Source organism: Fundulus heteroclitus, unplaced genomic scaffold, assembly GCF_011125445.2.
Source record: "Fundulus heteroclitus isolate FHET01 unplaced genomic scaffold, MU-UCD_Fhet_4.1 scaffold_43, whole genome shotgun sequence".
Taxonomy (NCBI): Eukaryota; Metazoa; Chordata; class Actinopteri; order Cyprinodontiformes; family Fundulidae; genus Fundulus; species Fundulus heteroclitus.
The window spans coordinates 2,370,554-2,393,918 of record NW_023396846.1 but is presented as its reverse complement, the minus strand read 5'-3'; the positions used below and the strand labels follow the sequence as shown (position 1 = coordinate 2,393,918).

Below are 23,365 nucleotides of genomic sequence, written 5' to 3'. Positions count from 1 at the left end.
TGCTACTCGGGGGAGAGAACACTCTAGATTTGGTTTACACTAATATAAAAGATGCATTCAGAGCAGCCCCCGCCCCCACCTAAGCTCTTCAGACCACCTTTCTGTGATGCTAATTCCTGCATACAGCCCCTGCTGATCCAAGCTAAACCTGTAGTGAGGCAGGCGAGGGTGTGGACTGAGGGAGCAATGGAGGCGCTCCAAGACTGTTTTGAGTGCTCTGATTGGCACATGTTCAAAGCTGCATCAGCTTATGAGGACAAGATCAACATTGATGAGTACGCCATGACTGTTAGCCTACATCAACAAATTCATTGAGGACGTCAGCACCACAAAAAACATCACCCGAGCCAACCAACGACCCTGGATTACTGAGGAGGTTCGTCGAGCGCTAAAAGCACGGAACTCAGCCTTCAAGTCTGGTGACAAGGAGGCACTGAGGACAGCGAGAGCCAACCTGAACCGTGACATCAGGTTAGCAAAGTGGAACCACAGTCAGAAAATCCAGGATCTTTTGCACAACGGCAGCAATACCAGGAGTATGTGGAAAGGCACATGCGCAATTACAGACTACAACACACCCTCCTTCCCGGTGGGTGAGGTTGATGCTGACTTCCTCAATGGATTAAAAAACTTATTTGGGAGGTTTGAGACAGTAAACAGCACTCCATCAGTGAAAGCTGTTCCCCATCAAGAAGAGGAGGTGCTCTGCCTTGACACAGCCGAAGTGTGGAAGACTCTGAGGAGAATCAACCCGAGGAAGGCCCCAGGCCCCGACAACATACCTGAGCGGGTGTTCAGGGAGTGTGCAGGTCAGCTGGCTGGTGTCCTCACAGACATTTTTAACACCTCGCTGGACCAAGCCACAGTGCCAGCATGCTTTAAGTCTGCCTCCATCATTCTGGTGCCAAGAAACGTCAAATCACCTGTTTTAATGACTACTGGCCTGTTGCACTGACTCCCATCATGATGATGTGCTTTGAAAGGCTGGTAAAGGAACACATCGTCTCCAGTCTCCCCCCAACATTCGACCCGTTCCAGTTTGCCTACCAGCGGAACCGGTCCACTGGGGACGCCATCTCCTCCACTCTTCACCTGAGCCTGGCACACCTGGAGGAGAAGAACACCCACGTGCGGATTCTTTTCCTGGACTTCAGTTCAGCGTTTAACACCATCATCCCTCAACATCTGGTAGGAAAACTGGAACATCTGGGCTTCAGCACACCCCTTCGCAACTGGCTGCTAGACTTCCTCATCAACAGACCTCAGTCGGTCCAGGTCGGACAGAACACTTCTGATGTCATCACCCTCAGCACGGGCTCCCCTCAGGGCTGCGTCCTGAGCCCCCTGCTGTTCACCCTGATGACACATGACTGCGTCCCCAGGTTCACCACCAATCACATCGTGAAGTTTGCAGACGACACAACGATGGTGGGCCTGATCAGAGACAATGACCGGGACTACAGAGAGGAGGCGGAGCAGCTGGTGGGCCGGTGCAGAGACAACAGCCTGATCCTGAATGTGGAGAAGACGAAGGAGATCATGTTCGACTTCAGGAAGAACCGGCCTTGCCAGGAACACGCTCCACTGCTTATCAACAGCTCCGCTGTGGAGGTGGACAGCAGCACCAAATTCCTGGGGGTGCACATTACAAACAACCTCACCTGGTCTGTGAACACCACATCACTGGTGAAGAGGGCACAGAAGCGCTTGTACTTCCTGGGGAGGAAGACAATAGCCCACCTGCCCCCGCCCATCCTCACAACTTTCTACAGAAGCACCATAGAGAGCATTCTGACCAGCTGTCTCTCTGTGTGGTGTGGAGGCTGCGGTGCCTCCGACTGGAAGAACATGAGGAGTGTGGTGAGGACAGCAGAAGGAATCATCGGGGCTCCTCTTCCCCCCATTAAGGATATTTCATCCCAGCGCTGTGTGTCCCGAGCCCATGACATCATCAGAGACCCCTCACACCCCCACCATGGACTGTTCTCCCTGCTGCCCTCTGGGAAGAGGTTTCTACAGCATCCACTGCAGGTCCACCAAGTTCTGCAACAGCTTTTTCCCTGCTGCCATAAGACTGTTGAACTGTTGAACTCTAAACTGGACTCTGCATCACATTTGCATCATTATTTTGCACTACCAACTTTTTATAATCCATTTAAATAGTACACAACACAACATTTACTGCATTATTTCACCATATTATTTTGCACCATAAACATGGAAAAACAGTATTCTGCAAACTCTAAAAAAATCGTTTTTTCTCCAGCATTGTTAGATTCTTGTCACTGCTGCACTTTATATTGTAATGTTATCTTATTCCAACTGCAATCTCATTACACTGTCGTAAGCTGTATGCAATGGAATTTCGTTTTGTATACACTCTGTACATACAAAATGACAATAAAGTTTGTCTGTCTAATGAGATCTTGGGCTGTTTAGAAAACATCCAGGGCTTCAGACCATTTTGGTAGAACACCACCTTTTTTATTTCTCTCCCTTTTTCAGCTTCCAGCTCTGCTTTGATAGCTCTGCTTCATCTTTCTCTGTTCTCATCTCTCCTGCTGCTCAATCAGCGCACTGCATTCTGGGATCTTTATGTGCTGAGACAGGATAGTCCATTTTAGTAAATGGAAAGGGGAGCAAAACTTGATGATGCATTATGCTACATTTTTCTGTTACGTTTTGATTGTAAATCTTAATTATTTTATTTCAAACACACAAAAATAATTCAGGGGTAATGCTAAATGGCTGGGTAACCAGTGGGTCCCCTTACTGGTGGGGGCCCAGGTGGTTGTTTTCAGCTTCTCTGCATTGAGGTTAAGTATAGTTGTCTGTAGATGAATAATATATCAGAATCAGAATGTTTATTATTATCATTGTACATCATGTTTCACACATGTACAATGTGAATAAAGCCAATCAGTGCACTAATATCAAAATGTTAGATTATCAACAATATATACAATATACAGTAGTGTTATGTACATTGCAGATATATATTGTATTAGATTGTTAAATATGTGTGTAAATATTTCACATTGTAGGATAGAAACTTTGTATCGTACAGTGTCAAAATTGCATCATGAATAATGTCAGTAAACTTATATTGTCTTAATGCTTTTAGCAGGTAATGGACAGAAATCTGGTCTCAACAGGATGGAGAACTTTGTACCTGAGAGTTTCCAGTCTGCAGTTTGGACTCTCCAGTCCAGCAGAGAGAAGCTTCACTCCTGAATCCTGCAGGTTGTTGTTCCTCAGGTCCAGTTCTCTGAGACTGGAGGACTGGGAGCTGATAACTGAGGACAGAGCTTCACAGCTTCTCTCTGAGAGGTTACAGCCACTCAGTCTGAGGAGACAGGGAGAAAAATCTGCTATTAAACAATTCATCAGAAATATTGTTGATTTTTTTACAGTCACCAATGTTCTCCTTGGAAAGATTGGTGGATCTGTCTGATTTTACGCATCTTTATGTTGTCTTTTGCTGTGAACTGGTACATTATAAATAAACTACCTTTAGGTGTAATTTAGGATGCTGAGATGGAGAAAAAGTGAAGAGGATCAGAGAAACCATGTGAATAAAAGCAACTTGTGGATCTGTCTGATTTTACGCATCTTTATGTTGTCTTTTGCTGTGAACTGGTACATTATAAATAAACTACCTTTAGGTGTAATTTAGGATGCTGAGATGGAGAAAAAGTGAAGAGGATCAGAGAAACCATGTGAATAAAAACAACTTGTTTTTCAAGCACTTGCTGCCAAATGTTCAAAAATAACAGAAATGTTTTTGGCAGGGCCGTCAACAGCTGCCATGGCAAGAATTTTGTGGGATTTCCCAAGAAGGCTGTGACTAGCGCCAACACTGCTTACGAAGTATCAATGCACTCAGAGGGAAGGAGCCGAAGAGTAAGCTTAAACCCCTTCCTTATGGATGTAAAAGAGACCCGACAGGACAATGCGGGTTTGTGTGGTGGAGTGGTGATGATCGGCAGGTGACAAGTATGGAATTAACTCCAGCCATGAGCGAAGCTGGCGTTTACGCTCCACCATGGCCGCTTACCCCGCCGCCATTACAACACTACAACCCCTTTACAACAACGGACCAGCAAACGACAAACTGCGGTGAGACTTTAACCCATTTTTATCCAAGTTATGGTGGTGCTGGAAACATACAGTCCACACATCATGTGACGACATGTTATATGGACAATAAGACTGATAGCCAAAGTGTAGCTATTGTTTGCAGATCTCCTTTTCCCCCGCTAACTGCACACACACTACAAAGTTGTCTACCTGCACGACTGGATTTACCTTACATGTGCGGAGGCTTCGTACATCATGTCGTAGCACCATGTGGCAGAGTAGAGAGCAACCACAGTTTTTGTATTTCACCCTAACCGCAAAATACAGTCTACAATCAGCACTTCGGTTCCTGTGGTCTTGTGCATGGATTGAATGACAAAGGCAGCAGTGAGTGTCAAAAATGTGATGAGAAAATTCCAATACTGCAGCCAGGCCATTTTGATGGAGCAGGTTCATGGAAAAGCTTCCTTTACCAGTTTGAATGCTGTGCTAAGTTAATAATTGGACTAAAGCTGTCCAGTTAAAGCTCTGCCTCACTGTTCCAGCTGGAGCCATTGTCCATAAGAATCCCAGATCAGCTGATTGGAGCTATCGGCGGATTGTTGAGGAGGTCGAAGCTGCTTACGGGCCTTGTTCGGATCATGCTGCAGCTATTGGCATTGAACTGAGGCAAAGATTCAGGAAAACTGGAGAAGCTATACATGTACTAAGAGATGAAATGTATGAAAAGGTATCTATTGTTTATGCCAACTGTACAGAGAGGGAGCAAGATCGCATTAGTGCTGTTATTCAATGTCAGGGCGTGACAAACTTGCATTGGTTCGGGACATGACGGACTGCATTTCCCATGATGCAAGGTGGTCAAAATGGCCACCAACTCCCATCATGCAACACAGCCCAAAATGTCTGCCGACCGAGATAAGGTTGCTATGGTGATGACTATAAAACCCAATCACATATGGTGATCTCCCTTCTTCTTGGCATTCCGCCAGTCAGGGAAGGCACGCAGCTGCTACTCCGTGGATAAACCCCCCCACGCCAAATGCTAGATAACTCTTTGCTGGACCGAAGATTACCAACGCAACTCCATTGCTGATACAGAAAAGGAGGTCGACTTAAAAAGAAGTGCTTTTTAAATTCCCTCTGATCAAAGACTGGGAGCCGCCTTATCTCCTAGTGATCGGAAGAGGACCCCGCTTTTGTTTGGCCGAACAAAGCGTCTGGGAGCCCGGAGAGAGAAAGACGAAGGAACTTTCTCATCCCGGTCCCCCTGCCGCCCGCACCTGCGTTCGTTAAGACACCTTCAGGAAGCCCATTACTCAGAGCGCTCCGGAACAGCCCCGACGCACCTCAAAGTAACGGGGTCCTCCCCCTTTTATTTCTTTTATTTCTTTTTCACCCACAGGGTGTTTCAGAAGTGCCTGGGCAGGTGTTAGAATTAGTTTAATGCTGGTTACTCCAAGACAGAGTTTGTTTTAACTGTGAACATTTTCTGTTTGTGTGTGCATGCTTTTTACAAGTGATTTTTGCTGAGTTTGATTTGTGGTTTTTGCTGTGTTTGACCCCGCCGCAGGTCCTTCTCCAACTCTCTTTCCATCTTATGCCATCTTTTCCCCTCTCTCTTCGCTCTTCTTATCAGCAGATTTGATCGCTTTGTATGAAACTTAGTTCACGGTCTTTCTTTAAACTCACTAGTTAGACGCGCCCTCTCGAAGCGAGGTATTACCCCATCAGCGTAAGCGTGGTTACATCATTAGGACCTCCCCTCATGCATCACGCAAGGGTGCAGAGCATTCGTCATCATAGTCGCCATCTTGAGAGGGTGTCGAGTAACTGAACTGTGGTTAACTCAGCTGAACTAAGATTTGCTACCTCTCATTTTAATCCATTTTTTTACTTTTATTTCCACATATATTTTGCATGTTTGGTTTAGTAGCGAGTAGAATTCCAAGGTTGTTGAATCAGAGAATTACTGTAACAGGGAATTGCTTTTGGTTCAATAAAAACAACAATTGTGGAATAGTAATTGTTTTGTGTTCATTCCAATTCACAGTTGCATGGTTAATCAGAATTCAGAGCTAATCTTCTTTTGGAGTTAACATCTGATATTAACACAGATACATTATCATTGGATTGGTGATAAGGAATAGGGATTTAAACTCTAATTGCAGTTATATTGGGGTTCTCATAGTCTGCCGGATAAACCTCTTCGGTCGGAAGCCGATCTTGTTCCGGCATAAATGATCTTGTTCCGGCATAAATGAGTTCATAACAGCTAATTAATTAATGCATTAGTAGTATAAATCATTACAAGCTTCTAGCCTGACATCACCACCATTTGAACTATATTTTGTTATAGCTAAATTTTTAGTGTAATGACTTATTACTTAAATTATAATACCAAATTATAATTAATAATAATAATAAGTATCTTCAAACAGCTTTTGGTATAACAGTGTGGAGTTTTCACTAATGCTTTAGCAGATTCTGACCTGATCCAAAAACTGCTGGAAGAGCGACTGCGCACCGTTGCATTGGCTTATCGAATCGCTCAAAGATATGAAGCTACAAGGATGGCTGCCCGTGCGGTCACACAATGGTGTACCGCGCACGTGACATCACCATCTCAAGAGCAACGCCCCTTGCCGCTTTGGTAGGACAAACAGGTAGAGAGCGCCCGTAGCCACCAGCCATTACACGCGCAACAGAAACAGCGATATGACCGACTTTATATCCGTTAAACTTTCGCAAGACGATGTCCCAGGTGCACGGTTTACTGGTCGAACTGTCGAAGAACATACCAACCTTCAGCTCAAACGATGGCTAGAGTGTCGAGGGCTTAAAAAGACCGGAAAACGGGCCGAGTTGATCGAACGGTAAGTCGTTTTTTTTTTTTCCCTGCTCGGCGTTCACGGCGTCGTCCGCCGTTTTTTTTCTGTTTGTAATCACCGTCCAGGAATCGGTATATGTTGCCAATAGGTAGCTACAAAACAACTGTTTACATCTGAGCTGCCATGATAGCCTATATGCTATCATGGTAGCAGGCGCTTCATTCGATTGCTCGGTTGACAAAGGTAAATGGTATTCAAAAAACTCTTACCTGTTCACCACTTGATGTCGCTGGAATTGGGTCAGGATGTTCTTCGGTTGGGCCCTTTCCTCCAACAAGATGCTTGCTACATATATATGTGAATTTGGTAACTTTTTCCGGGTTGAACTGTTGTGTAGGCCGACCGCACCGGTGTACCCAGCGCACACATTTCTCCTTGGCAGTCTTGAATTTCGGGAAATTAATGAAGAAAACATCCTTCATATGCGGCCAATCAGCGTACCTCGAGTCGCTGTTGCACGTTCCATAGCAACAATGTTTAAAAACCATGGTCTTAGACTTGGAAAAAGCAGTCGTTTTACGAGTAAAACCAAGGGTAACGCACAGCTCTTTTACAGCGAAACAGCGGAGGACAGAGCAAGCTTGCCCTACCGCGTACCACGTGATATGACGTCTCGTGACGTCACGTTCTAAAAATAGCTCGCTCGCGGTACGCCATTGATCCGACCCACCACACGTAACTTGACATCTTAGGAGGCCAGGCTAGCAATGGTGCATGAGGACCGCAACCTGTCCTTGTGGGAACCACCCGCGAAACATCGACAGCAATCCATCTCAAGTAAGAACAAACATTTAAGCAATGTCATATGTCATAACTGCTCTGGTGTGGGACATCTATGAAGAAGCTGCCCTTCACCACACTAACGAAAAGTCAAGCACAGCTAACCCAAAAAGAAATATGCTGTCCCTGCGTGACTTTAACACGTTTGTTTTAGAGTGTAGACCCACCATCCACCCATCAGCTGCACAAACATTGCAGGGAATCATGCCAGAGGGGCTGCCTGTGCTGGGAGAAGTTGTCCTCCCATTCTATGTTGGAAGCAAGATAGCGGATGCGAACTTCATCATTGCTGACACAGCTGAGGACACAGAGGTCATCCTGGGTCAACCCTTCCTGCAGCAGTCAAGTGCCTGCTTAGACTATGGGCGTAAGGAAATAACTCTGTTTGGAGAGAAGGTTCCCCAGTTGGGTTTTGACCCCCAGGCTAGGGTACATGTTGTGTGGGTGGCCCGTACCACAGTCCTGGAGTCTGGGAGCAAGTATGTGGTGCCAGGCCTCTCTCGACCCTGCCGCACAGCCAGCGAGGTTCTCATGTTAAGCCCCACTAAAGCTTTTATTGAAAAGCACAATGTTCTTGTGGCCCATGTTGTCCAGTAGCAACAGTCAGCCAGCCTACCTATCTTGATTTTCAACCGCGGCACCATCCCTGTTAAGGTAAAGAAAGGAGAGGTGGCTGAAGTGCTTCAGCCAGTACAGGTTGTTGCAGAAAAGGAGCTTCAGGCAGCTGGAGCCGACAGAGCCAATAATGTGCATGAACCTGCAAACGCTGTCTCTTTTTTTCTACCGAACCATCTCAACTGTATGCTGACAGTTGTGGTGGATTGTTGGAGGAGGACCGCCGTCAACTGTGCCAGTTATTGCAACGATACGCTGATGTGTTCTCCACTGGCCCAAATGATTTGGATCGCACCAGCATCGTGAAACATGACATCCTGACTACCGTAGGACCTCCGGTAAAACAGGCCACCCGGAAAATGGCTCGGCAGAAACAAGAAGCAGCCGACCAGCAGGTGCTTCAGAGCTTGGAGGCTGGTCTTGCCCGACCCAGTAATAGCAGCTGGGCAGCACCAATTGTGATGGTAAAAAAAAAAGAGGATCAGAGCTCTAGGCTCTGTGTAGATCACAGGGCCCTAAATTAACAAACAATTAAGAATGTGTACCCATTGCTTCAGATTCAAGACACCCTGGACACCCTCTCCACTGAGAAGTTCTTCAGCACACTTGACCTAACATCTGGATACTGGCAAGTGGAGATGACACCTCGGGGGAGAATAGCCACTGCATTCTGTACATGTAAAGGGCTTTTCAAATGGATCGTGATGCCTTTTGGACTATGTAATGCTCCAGCCACTTTCCAAAGGCTCATGGACCGTGTCCTGGCAGGGCTGCAATGGGAGACCTGTTTGGTCTATCTCGATGACATTATAGTTCTAGGATGAGACACTGGTCAGATGTTGGAGCGACTGGAGCATGTGTTCGCCAGGCTGCGTACAGCCAACCTCAAGCTCAAACCCTCCAAATGTTTCTGGAGCAAGTAATTTTCCTAGGCCACAAAGTTTCAGCTGAGGTCGTGGCCACAGACCCCCAAAAGATTCAGCGGGTACCGTAGTGGCCCACCCCTCAAAACGTGGGGGAGGTGCGGCAGTTTGTGGGACTGGCTTCATATTATCGCCGTTTTGTGGAATATTTCGCCACCATTGCCAAACCACTCCATGAGCTCACCAAAAAGTATCCATGTTTTAACTGGACAACTCAATGCCAAGAGGCTTTTGAAGAATTAAAATGACACCTAACATCAGCGCCTGTCCTCAGCTACCGTCTGGATAGCGGTGAGTTGCTCCTTGATACTGATGCCAGTGACTGTGGTATTGGTGCTGTTCTCTCTCAGATACAGGATGGGGAGGAGAGAGTCCTGGCATATGGCAGCAGACATCTGTCAGCTACCGAGACGAACAACTGCACCACAAGATGGGAACGCTTAACTGTGGTGGAGTTCACCTCACATTTCAGACAGTACCTACTGGGGCGACACTTTACCGTTTGAACTGACCACAGCAGCCTACGATGGCTCACCAGACTGAGAGAACCTGAGGGTCAACTCGCCCACTGGTTAGAGAAACTGGCAGAGTATGATTTCCAAGTGCTTCACCGCACAGGCATTAAACACCTAAATACGGATGGTCTTTCCAGGAAGCCCTGCCGTGAGAACTGTGCATGTAACATACCAGATCCTGAGCTGAGCAGGAAGCAAGTTCAACACAAGGCTGTGCAGTGTGCCCTAATGGATAGCTCATCAGTCCAAACTGACTTTTCAACTTCCCCAGGGCAGCCTCTAGTGGGGGTAGTGGGCAACTGCATGAATGGCAACGAGCAGAACGGCACTCATCCCAATAGCCACCTGGTGAGTGAAGCACCACAGCCTAACCTGTTCCGTGGTTGGACTAACGAGCAGCTCGCTGATGCCCAAAAGAATGACCCCGACATAGGACCAGTTTGGGAATGGATGGATAAGGGGGAATGTCGTCCTGCCTGGGTCAGCATAGCAGCATGTAGCCCGGCCACCAAAGCTCTATGGTCACAGTGGAAGAGACTCTACAGGAAAAATGGAATCATGTTGAGGAAGTTTTATTGCAGCGAGGGCAAAGTTTTCTACCGCAGATAGTATTACCACGCTCTTTCCACAGCTCTGTATTGAAACAACTGCACAATGGGCCTGTAGGTGGCCATTTTGGGACAGAGAAGACTCTCTCACGCCTAAGGACAGATATTATTGGTATAATATGAGAGATGATGTTACTCTATGGTGCCGAACCTGCATCAGCTGTTCAGCCAAGGCCCGGCCAAGAAAAATGCCCCAGGCAGTCATGGGAACTGTTTGGGTTGGTACCCCCATGGAAAGGGTAGCAGTTGACCTGATGGGACCATTAAAGGAGAAGTCCGGTCAACAAGGAAAAATCAATGGATCATTACCTGTACCTAAAACTAATATGTTTGTGGTGATTTAATGAATTTAGCGTTAATCAATAAAAAAATAAAAGCATAAATTGACGACTCAATCACTGTCAATGGGGGCGGCCATTATTTATATTATAGCCATTATTTGGGCAAAAATGGCCGCCCGACATCACATCCTGTAACGTAATGTCGCGTTAAGGCACTGCACTTTACCAGCTAAATCAATAGGAACTGTTGTTCACAGCACAATCAACAACAATTATTTCGGATTTCCAGAGGACTTCACCATTGAAATTTGTGAGTGCTATTGTTGAAGCAACAATGCTCACGTGCATGGCAGTTGGATGTTCCAATACATCGGGTAAAAGTGGAAAAAACATAATTTTTTTCACCTTTCCGATTCATAATTCACCACAGCTCTTTTGCTGGATTACCTACTGAAGAGGGAGGATTTGCCATCGAACTTCTGGCCAGAGAGAAAACACGTCGTCTGTAGCCAACATTTTGAAGAAGAATTCCTTCAAGATGACATGAGAGTGGGACTTTTCGGTTAGGCTTTTCTTTTTTATAATGTAGAATTTGCCGGGACATTTGTATACAGACCAGAGCGGCGGAGAGATACGACACACTTAGAAAAAAAATTGCACTTTTGCAAAGCCCACTTATTTTATGTGACTTTGGTCTTATATTTTCTAAAGTCGCTTGTAAATTTCATGAGTTGCGGGTTGCAGTTTTTTTTGGGATTGTTTCTGAAAGTGTAGTCGATTGATTGGGGTCTAAACTAAGTGACGCAGTAAACTCAGAAAGAGCTGATCTGCCCGAATTTCTGCAGTTTACGGTTGTAATAACTGATGATAACTGCTGACAGTAGATTAGGCGGTGCAGATCACTATTTTGAGCAGAGATTGGTTCTAAAGATGAGTTTTATACTCATCTTATAACATTGCAGAACCCAACCCATAAACCGTACTTTAATGCTTATTTGTTGTCTTTTTATGTCTCTAAAATGTACAATTAGTATTAATTTAAATTTAAATGTTTAATACCATATCTGTCTTTGTTTAAGAGGTTAAAAAAATATTTTGGCATGAAAACAGATATTTACAAGGGGACAGATAGGGCATTGGGACTTGCTCTACAGCCGATACCGCACCGTTACGTCACAAACTGGGAGGATGCAGTACTGTTCTTCACCAAGATGGCTGCCCCCATAAAAGGACCTTCAAATGAAAATTACTCTTATTTAAAAAAGCGTATCATTTATTGAACAGTATGTATTAATTTTATAATTAAAGTACTTTCAGCACTTTAAGATTGTTAGTTTTTGAGTTGGAACCTAAGGCCTCCTCCTCAACCTTAAACCTCCTCAAATTTACAATCCAGCTATAGGATTAATTCCGGCCAATCATCACCTCAATTCTCACCCCCATACGGGGGATCCTTTAAGCCAGGCCAATAACATCCCTAACAACTCCTCGTTACAGAGGAGTGGACCAGTTTTGGTTCAATCTGCTGGCTTAATCACTTTAACGACTGCCCACTACTAAGGGGGTGGACCTATTTCGGTTGAATTTGCATGTTATCTAAGCCATTACAAGGCCTTTTTGGCAGTAGTATAAAGCTTGGTACTCATCATTACTCCAGACTTTTTGAATTGAGAAAGCTTCCTGGAGAGGAAGCGAAACATCTTCAACTACATAAAACAAGTCCAGTTGCTTTGTTTTTTACTTTTTTTGGAATCATCATGATAAACTCAAGCCTTATTACACCAGAACCCCGCTGGACAATAGCTAGGTTTTCCAAGGCACTCATAGCCCAGCATCAGCTGAGGTGCCTCCACCAGTGGTCAACGCTCCTTCAGGTGTGGATCATGATGGGCCTTTAAATCTCTGGAATGATTTCTCAGAGATGGAGGAATTAACTATGGATCATCCACCTCAGTCTTTGCCTACCCATTCAGTTTTTTATATGGAGACAATCTAATGAGGCTTGCCAGTTTCTACCGGAAGGAGTTGACACCGAGGATTCTGTGGAAGAGCAGCGCCCGCTGGTCCTTCAATGAGCAAGACCGCAGCAAAGACCACAAAGGAGACACAGACCTCCTGACCGATTTGGTAGAGAGCAAAGAAAAGGGGAAGAAGAACGGGGATGCGTTAGCAGTAGATACTGGAGCCGGGGAGTTGTTCTTGTTGTTCACCTTGCCAAGAAGAGGAATAACGTTCTACAAGCTTTCACCTGCATCCTCCTTGTTTTTACCGCCAGCAGAGCAGAACCTATGAGCTTGTTACCAGCAAACGAGCCGAAATAGAGACCACCCTGTTTTTGACTTAGAAACGTAACACTCAGCTAGTTTAGCTTTAGCACAAATGTATCGGTGAGACATTTTTTCATATTTTTGACCCAAAATACTTTCAAAACATATTCAAGTTCTTTCTGTGCAAAGTCATTCTCACAAAGACGAATGTTTTCCAAGGTGGACGTGTAGAACACATTTAACTTCAACATTAACCGTTTTTTCTAGCTTACTTGATAGAACATTGATTTTCCCAGAGAAAATACATCAAAGATAGTTTTAAGAGAAGAGCACTCACTATGTCACGTAATTCACATACAAATCTGATAAAGGTGTGATGTCTCACTCTGATTAAACATGAAACCCTAAACATTTTTAAGAGTTTTTAGCAGTGATTTACTAGGACTCATTTTAAACTATTAACATATTTATGTAATTTATTCACACTATAATTTTATTGCTGTTTTTTTACCAAAGGCAGGACAATAATAATAATAAAATAATAATAATTATTATTAATATTATTTAATGCATTAAAACTGAAAACCATAAAAGTTACAATTCTGACACATTTTGTTGGGATGGGGCTCCTGAATGTTTTTCATTCTTCAAAGTGTTCACGAAATAAAACCTGTGAGAATCACTCCTATACGGCGAGTCTGTGTCTGGTTTCTATTCATAGGGAATAAAGGTCAGACGAAAGTTAACAAATCTATCACTGAACTAACATTTCCATCATGATTTAGCTGGTAATGGACAGAAATCTGGTTTCAACCGGATGGAGAACTTTGTACCTGAGGGTTTCCAGTCTGCAGTTTGGACTCTCCAGTCCAGCAGAGAGAAGCTGCACTCCTGAATCCTGCAGGTTGTTGTTACTCAAGTCCAGTTCTCTGTGACTGGAGGACTGGGAGCTGAGAACTGAGGACAGAGCTTCACAGCTTCTCTCTGAGAGGTTACAGCCACTCAGTCTGAGGAGACAGGGAGAAAAATCTGCTATTAAACAATTCATCAGAAATATTGTTGATTTTTTTACAGTCACCAATATTCTCCTTGGAAAGATTGATGGATCTGTCTGATTTTACACATCTTTATGTTGCCTTTTGTTGTGAACTGGTTCATTATAAATAAACTACCTTTAGGTGTAGTTTATGATGCTAAGATGGAGAAAAAGTGAGGAGGCTCAGAGAAACTGTATGAATAAAAACAACAACTTGCTTTTCAAGCACTTGCTGTCAAATGTGCAAAAATATCAGAAATGTTTGTGGCAGGGCCGTCACCAGCTCCCATGGCTGATGATGACGGTGGTGTTGACATCAGGTCTCTCAGTGGCGGCGACATGTAGCAGAACCTGCAGTAAGCTGGGCTGCTTTCAGAACACAAGGCTGTGTAATGAGCAGGTTAAAGCAACTCAACCACTTGGTAAATCTGAGAAAATGATACAACGTCAATACAGTAATCTTAGCTACTGTTCTAAGGCGAAGTTAGTCTGCTTTGTAAATGCAGATGAATTTAGCTAACGTCCTTTAATATAGAGACAGAGTCTACAGTATATGTATGGGCTTCGTGTTTATGTGTTGCTGTTTTATTTACACCAGTCAAGCTAGTTACGTTGGTGCAGTGATTTATTCTGAAATTCACTGGAGGTGTATCCTGTCTAGCACTCAAAGTTTCCTGTTTAGCTCCTGGAATTCAGGATCTTGATCCAGGACCTCTGAGGCGTCCATCAAACTTCCTTCTTGATGGATTTTCTGCAGCTCCTCAGGCCTCTTGTGATGGTGTGGTGTGAGGTGGGAGGAGATGGCAGCAGCTATTAGCCTTTCTAAGCTGAATCAGCAGAACACTTGGACCAAGTTTTCCACACTTTCACTTTATTTCTCATCCACTATATAAAGCCAGGTCTCCACAGCACTGAACTTACAATGTTCTCTCATACATGAGAAAAACAACAGAAGTAGTTTTACCCCTCGGCACTTTAGCATCACGTCATTTCCTTTCCTCTGAAAACAACATGGAGACCCACAGACATTATCTACGTAGACGCCTCGTTGGGCGGGGTCTGCCTATGCTGCGGATGAGTCAGAGCGTCCGCCATGTTGAATGTGGCAAATCTGCTGTTAGACTCAGAAACACTATCAGAGAAACTCAGAATATACTTTATATTTGTAATATTTTTATTTTTGTGATTTTAAGAGTTTATTTTGAATCCCTTTGGCTTTATTCTCTTAAAGAATAAAAATAATAAAAATAATCTAACCTGGCCATGTTGCTCCTGTTCACAACTGCTCTGAATAACCTTTATTAATAAATTTAGTTTTATCATAACTGAAATATACAGAAGAAAAAACTAATTACCGACCAATATCCATGTCTGAATATCACTGTACTGTGATATTCAGACATGGATATCTCAGCTAGTTTAGCTTTAGCACAAATATATCAGTGTAACATCTTTTCATATTCTTTACCCAAAATACTTTCAAACATATTCAAGTTCTTTCTGAGCAAAGCAATTCTCACAAAGACGAATGTTTTCCAAGGAGGAAGCGTGTAGAACACATTTAACTTCAACATGAACAGTTTTTTCTAGCTAACTTGACGGAACATTGATTTTCCCAGAGAAAATACATCAAAGATAGGTTTAAGGTAAGAGCACTCACTATGTCACGTAATTCACATACAAATCTGACAAAGGTGAGATGTCTCACTCTGATTAAACATGAAACCCTAATCCTTTTTAACTGTTGATTGACTTGGACTAATTTTAAACTATTAACTTATTTATATAATTTATTCACATCATAATTTTATTGCTTACTTTTAACAAAAGGAAGGACAATAATACTAATCATTATTATTGTTATTTAATGCATTAAAACTGAAAACTATAACAGCAACAATTCTGACACATTTTGTTGGGATGGGGCTCCTGAATATATTTCATTCTTCAAAGTGTTCACGAAATAAAACCTTTGAGAATCACTCCTGTATGGTGAATCTGTGCCTGGTTTCTATTCATAGGGAATAAAGGTCAGACGAAAGCTAACAAATCTATCACTGAACTAATATTTCCATCAACGTTTTAACAGATAATGGACAGAAATCTAGTTTCAACAGGATGGACAACTTTGTACCTGAGAGTTTCCAGTCTGCAGTTTGGACTCTCCAGTCCAGCAGAGAGAAGCTTCACTCCTGAATCCTGCAGGTTGTTGTTACTCAGGTCCAGTTCTCTGAGACTGGAGGACTGGGAGCTGAGAACTGTGGACAGAGCTTCACAGCTTCTCTCTGAGAGGTTACAGCCACTCAGTCTGAGGAGACAGGGAGAAAAATCTGTTATTAAAGAATTCATCAAAAATATTGTTGATTTCTTTACAGTCACCAATGTTCTCCTTGGAAAGATTGATGGATCTGTCTGATTTTACACATCTTTATGTTGCCTTTTGTTGTGAACTGGTACATTATAAATAAACTACCTTTAGGTGTAGTTTATGATGCTGAGATGGAGAAAAAGTGAGAAAGCTCAGAGAAACTGTATGAATAAAAACAACAACTTGCTTTTCAAGCACTTGTTGCCAAATGTTCAAAAATAACAGAAATGTTTGTGGCAGGGCCGTCAACAGCTGCCATGGCTGATGATGACGGTGGTGGAGACATCAGGTCTCTCAGTGGCAGCAACATGTAGCAGAACCTATGTTAAGATGGGCTGCTTTCAGAACACAAGGCTGTGTAATGAGCAGGTTAAAGCAACCCAACCACTTGGTAAATCTGAGAAAATTATACGTCAATACAGTAATCTTAGCTAATGCTCTAAGGCCAAGTTAGTCTGCTTTGTAAATGCAGATGAATTTAGCTAACGTCCTTGAATATAGAGACAGAGTCTACAGTATATCTATGGGCTTCGTGTTTATGTGTTGCTGTTTTATTTACGCCAGTCAAGCTAGTTACGTTGGTGCAGTGATTTTATTCTGATATTCACTGGAGGTGTATCCTGTCTAGCACACAACGTTTCCTGTTTAGCTCCTGGAATTCAGGATCTTGATCCAGGACCTCTGAGGCGTCCATCAAACTTCCTTCTTGATGGATTTTCTGCAGCTCCTCAGGCCTCTTGTGATGGTGTGGTGTGAGGTGGGAGGAGTTAGCAGCAGCTATTAGCCTTTCTAAGCTGAATCAGCAGAACACTTGGACCAAGTTTTCCACACTTTCACTTTATTTCTCATCCACTATATAAAGCCAGGTCTCCACAGCACTGAACTTACAATGTTCTCTCATACATGAGAAAAACAACAGAAGTAGTTTTACCCCTCGGCACTTTAGAATCACGTCATTTTCTTTTCTCTGAAAACAACATGGAGACCCACAGACATTATCTACGTAGACGCCTCGTTTGGCGGGGTCTGCCTATGCTGCGGATGAGTCAGAGCGTCCGCCATGTTGAATGTGGCAAATCTGCTGTTAGACTCAGAAACACTATCAGAGAAACTCAGAATATATTTTATATTTGTAATATTTTTATTTTTGTGATTTCAAGAGTTTATTTTGTATCCCTTTGGCTTTATTCTCCTGACTTTATTCTCTTAAAGAATAAAAATAATCTAACCTGGCCATGTTGCTCCTGTTCACAACTGCTCTGAATAACCTTTATTAATAAATTTAGTTTTATCATAACTGAAATATACAGAAGAAAAAACGAATTACCGACCAATATCCATGTCTGAATATCACTGTACTGTGATATTAAGACATGGATATCTCAGCTAGCTTAGCTTTAGCACAAATATATCAGTGAGACATCTTTTCATATTCTTTACCCAAAATACTTTCAAAACATATTCAAGTTCTTTCTGAGCAAAGTAATTCTCACAAAGACGAATGTTTTCCAAGGTGGAAGCGTGTAGAACACATTTAACTTCAACATGAACAGTTTTTTCTAGCTAACTTGACGGAACATTGATTTTCCCAGAGAAAATACATCAAAGATAGGTTTAAGGTAAGAGCACTCACTATCTTACTGTGGAATGTATTAACTTTGATCCGTTTCTTACACTTTTATGAAGGTTTAACATGTGTTTATATGCTTTAATATGCTTTTAAGATAGCTGGCAGAAAGCTTCAAAACCGGGCCTGTTGGTAAAAGAATTTGGAATTTTTGGAATTTGCAAGACGGGTTTCTGTCTTGCAAAAGCTTTTGTTTAGCTCAAGGTTCGGGGTTGTGGTCAGCGGCTTGCAGGCGGTGACCGGAAGAACCAGTGTAGTGTAGCAGCCTGCAAGCAATGACCGGAAGAACCAGAACAAGGCAGCCAAAGAAGCAACCCCATATAGGGTAGACGTATTGTTAAGGTGTGTCCTTCGCTCATGTAACTCTGTGAGACCCTCCCCTTTGAAGTTAATAAAAAGAGCCTGCACAAGGAAGAGGACAGAGTTGTTGCTCGCAGGTGTCGGCTGGTGCAACTTCTCTCCTTTTGCAAAGGTGAAACTTCAATTCTGTTTCCTTGGCTAAGTTTTTGTTGCACTCTTAAGTCCTGCACATGACTCAACGGACCCGGGGAAGCAAGCGGCTTCAACATCACGTAATTCACATACAAATCTGACAAAGGTGAGATGTCTCACTCTGATTAAACATGAAACCCTAATCCTTTTTAACTGTTGATTGACTTGGACTAATTTTAAACTATTTACTTATTTATATCATTTATTCACATCATAATTTTATTGCTTACCTTTAACAAAAGGAAGGACAATAATACTAATCATTATTATTGTTATTTAATGCATTAAAACTGAAAACTATAACAGCAACAATTCTGACACATTTTGTTGGGATGGGGCTCCTGAATATATTTCATTCTTCAAAGTGTTCATGAAATAAAACCTTTGAGAATCACTCCTGTATGGTGAATCTGTGCCTGGTTTCTATTCATAGGGAATAAAGGTCAGACGAAAGCTATCAAATCTATCACTGAACTAATATTTCCATCAACGTTTTAACAGGTAATGGACAGAAATCTGGTTTCAACAGGATGGACAACTTTGTACCTGAGAGTTTCCAGTCTGCAGTTTGGACTCTTCAGTCCAGCAGAGAGAAGCTTCACTCCTAAATCCTGCAGGTTGTTGTTCCTCAGGTCCAGTTCTCTGAGACTGGAGGACTGGGAGCTGAGAACTGAGGACAGAGCTTCACAGCTTCTCTCTGAGAGGTTACAGCCACTCAGTCTGAGGAGACAGGGAGAAAAATCTGCTATTAAACAATTCATCAGAAATATTGTTGATTTCTTTACAGTCACCAATGTTCTCCTTGGAAAGATTGATGGATCTGTCTGATTTTACACGTCTTTATGTTGACATTTGTTGTGAACTGGTTCAATATAAATAATCTACTTTTAGGCATAATTGATGATGCTGAGATGGTGAGGAGGCTCAGATAAACTGTATGAATAAAGACAACAACTTGCTTTTCAAGCACTTGTTGCCAAATGTGCAAAAATAACAGAATTGTTTGTGGCAGGGGGACTTCCGGCCGGAACATCGCCAAGATGGCAGCACGTTAGGAGCGCTCCCGTCAAAACCCCAGCGAATTCACCTAAAGCCCCATTTCCGAAGAAGTACTAATTCGAGATTCTTAATACAAAGGGGGCACAGCTCGCCCTAAGCAACTTTTTTGTAGGTGGGAAGATAAATATATTGTTCTAGCCCGGTAGCCGAAGCTAAAGCTAACTAGCACCTCGTTAGCATCTGCTCGCCGAGATTAAAGCCATGGCTGATCTAGATGTAATCTGCTGTTATGTGCAGAGAAGGGGAAGCTTGCCACATTGTTTATTAAGTTGTTCACTTCGTTATATATTCAGATGCAAGACAGGCCGATAAGATTTGTTTCACTTAATATAAATGGGGTACTCAACCCAATCAAACGTTGGAAAATGTTGTCTCAGTTAAAAAGGGATAAAATCCAGATAGCATTCATCCAGGAATCACATCTTGATGACATTGAACATGCTAAATTAAATAAAATGGGATTTAAAACAGTCTATTTCTCTTCCCATAGCTCCGGAAGGCGAAGGGGGGTGGCGATTTTGTTGTCTAATGCAGTAGATTTTGAATATATATCTGAATACAAGGATAGTGAAGGGAGATATGTTATGATAATCGGGAAAATCCATGGTGTTCTAGTAAGTCTTCTCAATGTTTACGTGCCTCCAGGCAGTGACTGGTCAGTTTACAAACATGTCTTCGACATTATGACTACAAAATGTCAAGGTATTGTAATATGTGGGGGTGACTTCAATATTAGGTTACACCCAAAAATCGATTCATCCAATGGGAAATCTGATGCTAAAAATATTAGTAAAAGAATAAATATCTTAATGAAAGAATTGGGAATTGTTGACGTATGGAGGGAAATTAATCCAACAAGTCGAGACTATACACACTACTCCTCTGCTCATAATGTACACTCTCGCATTGACTATTTCTTTATGTTTAAAAACAACATTTTTAGAGCCACTAATTGTGATATCGGCGCTAGTACGCTTTCAGATCACAACCCTGTTTTTCTATCGCTTCAGTTGTTTAATAAGACAAGATCTACTCTTTGGAGGTTAAATGAAAACATCTTAAAAGACAGTGTAATTAAGGAAAAACTGAAACTTGAAATCAGATCGTACCTAGAGTTTAATGACAATGAAGAGGTTTCACCAACTGTTTTGTGGGATGCTTTAAAAGCAGTAATCCGAGGTAAAATAATAGCTATTTCTGCCACGGTAAAGAAACTTAAAAGTCAGAAACTGAAGGATCTAGAAGACAAACTTATGAGGCTACAGAAAGAGCATTCCAAATCATTACAGGATACAATCAAAACAAAAATAGCAGAAGTAAGGAATGAAATCAATGAAATAAATACACAAGAAATCCAAAAGAAGCTGCTTTTTACAAAACAGCAGTACTATGATACAGGGGGGAAAGCATTGAAACTACTCTCTTATAGGTTAAGAAAACAGCAAGCAGAAAGGACAATACACAAAATCAGAAATCCATTGACGAATCAAATAGAAACTGACCCGGAGAAAATAAAACAGTGTTTTGAGGAATACTATCAGAAATTATATTCCCAACCGCAATTAGGTGAGATTAACCAAATTGATACTTTTCTGTCTTTACTAAAACTACCAAAGGTCACTGATGCTCAAAATGAAAGATTGATATTCAAAATTACTGAAGAGGAGGTTTTATCAGCTATTAAAAGATTAAAAACATGTAAATCCCCCGGCGCAGACGGTTACAATTCGGAGTGGTATAAAAGTATGCAGGAGGAACTGGTACCAACATTACTGAGAGCATTTAACTGGGTAATGGAGAGAAAGGTGATTCCCTCTTCGTGGAGTGAGGCCATCATCTCTATAATCCCAAAGGAGAATAGAGATAAATTAGAGTGTGGTAATTATCGGCCAATTAGTGTATTAAATATTGATTATAAATTCTTCACCTCCATTTTATCTAAAAGATTGGAAATAATACTTCCAGACCTCATTAACAAAGACCAGACAGGCTTTATTATACAAAGGCAAACCCAAGACAATATTCGAAAACCACTGCATATTATGAAGCAAGTTAATCAGCACAAAGTGGAAACTCTGATTTTGAGTTTAGACGCTGAAAAAGCATTTGATTCGGTACGGTGGGCTTTTCTATATAAAGTTTTATCTAAATTTGGCTTCCATTCAAACATAATTGATACTTTTGACGCACTGTATGGCAAACCTACGGCCAAAATCAAAGTAAATGGGGATTTGACTAATAGTTTTACTTTACAGAGGGGAGCCCGACAGGGCTGTGGCGCCTCTCCACTCCTCTTTGCCTTATTTCTAGAACCCCTGGGGCAATGGATACGACAAAGATCCGATATTAGTGGGGTTACAATGACAGCTGGGGAACAAAAACTGGCCCTATTCGCCGATGACGTGTTGATATTCTTAACACAGCCAAATCAGACACTCCCCAGATTAATGACAGCACTTGAAGAATACGGATCACTCTCAGGATATAAAATTAATGTTAACAAAACCCAGATATTGCGTCTAAATTTTAAGCCATCCATTAGAATTAAGAGCATGTACAAATGGAACTGGGACTCAGAACACATTAAATATCTGGGGGTAGCTCTGACAAAGGATTTATCTAAATTGGTCGAGGCCAATTACGGACCCTTAACTTCAAAGGTAAAATCTGATTTACAGAGGTGGAACACTGTTCCCTTCTTAAATTTACACTCACGAGTGGAATCAATTAGAATGAATATTCTCCCTCGTATGCTCTACCTTTTCCAGTGTTTACCAATTAAAATACCTCAGAAATATTTTGATGATTGGGACAGGATGTTGGTGAAATACATATGGCAACATAAAAGAGCCAGGGTTAAATACAAAACACTTCAATTAATTAAAGAGAAAGGGGGATTGGGCCTTCCTTGTCTTAAGGAATATTACTACGCTGCCCAGCTTAGACCTTTAATCTGTTTAAGTTTGCCAACCTATTCTGCAGGATGGAAGGATATAGAAGTTGTTATTACAAAAGAGGTGCCTATCATGGCGCTATTGGCAGATACTAAATTACAGAAAACCACACCATATACTTCTGACTTTATGTATGATTCCATGCTAAATTCCTGGAATGAAATCATTAAAAGGTGTAAACTGGGTGAACTGTCCAATATTTTGAGGTGGTGCGCCTACGACTCTGAGTTTGTGCCAAATAAATATGATGATCGGTTTAAGAGATGGGTATCTAAAGGGTTAACAACATATCATTCCTTCATCCACAAGGGGGCATTCTCGAGTTTCGAGACCCTAAAGACTAAATATGGTTTAGGTCAAGATGATTTTTACAGGTACTTGCAGATTAGACACTATTTCCACCAAAATTTAAAAACAGTATATGAACAGAAAGATTTAGGTTTTTTACAGATATTCTTAACTCTAACCAGGTCTCATTCTCAGAATAATATAATTTCTAGATTATATAAGGGCATTCAGCAATGTACACAAGGCAGCACAGAAGATATAAAGAAGAGGTGGGAAAAGGAGGGAAATATGGTTATCTCACATGACAGTTGGGCCAATATATGTCAGTTTCAGTGGACAATAACAGGGTCGAATACATGGCGAGAGTTCAGTTGGAAGAACATGATCAGGTATTTCATTACGCCTATCCAGAAACGTCATCTAGGTGGTGGGGATGCATGTTGGAGACTATGTGGGGTCTCTGGTGCCAACCACTTCCATATTTTTTGGGAATGTCAAGTTATAAGTAATTATTGGACACAGATAGGTGAACATGTTAATAATGTATTTGGTACTAAAATTCCCCTTAAATATGAAACACT

General features: G+C 42.2%; 1 protein-coding gene across 1 annotated transcript in view; it reads right to left on the bottom strand.

Moving 5' to 3' along the window:
• Nucleotides 1-23,365, bottom strand: part of LOC118560422 (NACHT, LRR and PYD domains-containing protein 12-like) — a gene marked incomplete at its 5' end in the record, with an annotated part of 89,682 nt that overhangs the window by 33,608 nt on the left and 32,709 nt on the right. Inside the window, one exon of the mRNA XM_036131410.1 lies at nucleotides 16,131-16,304. Within this exon, the coding sequence (XP_035987303.1) occupies nucleotides 16,131-16,304 (174 nt within the window). The remainder of the gene's footprint in view (nucleotides 1-16,130; nucleotides 16,305-23,365) is intronic.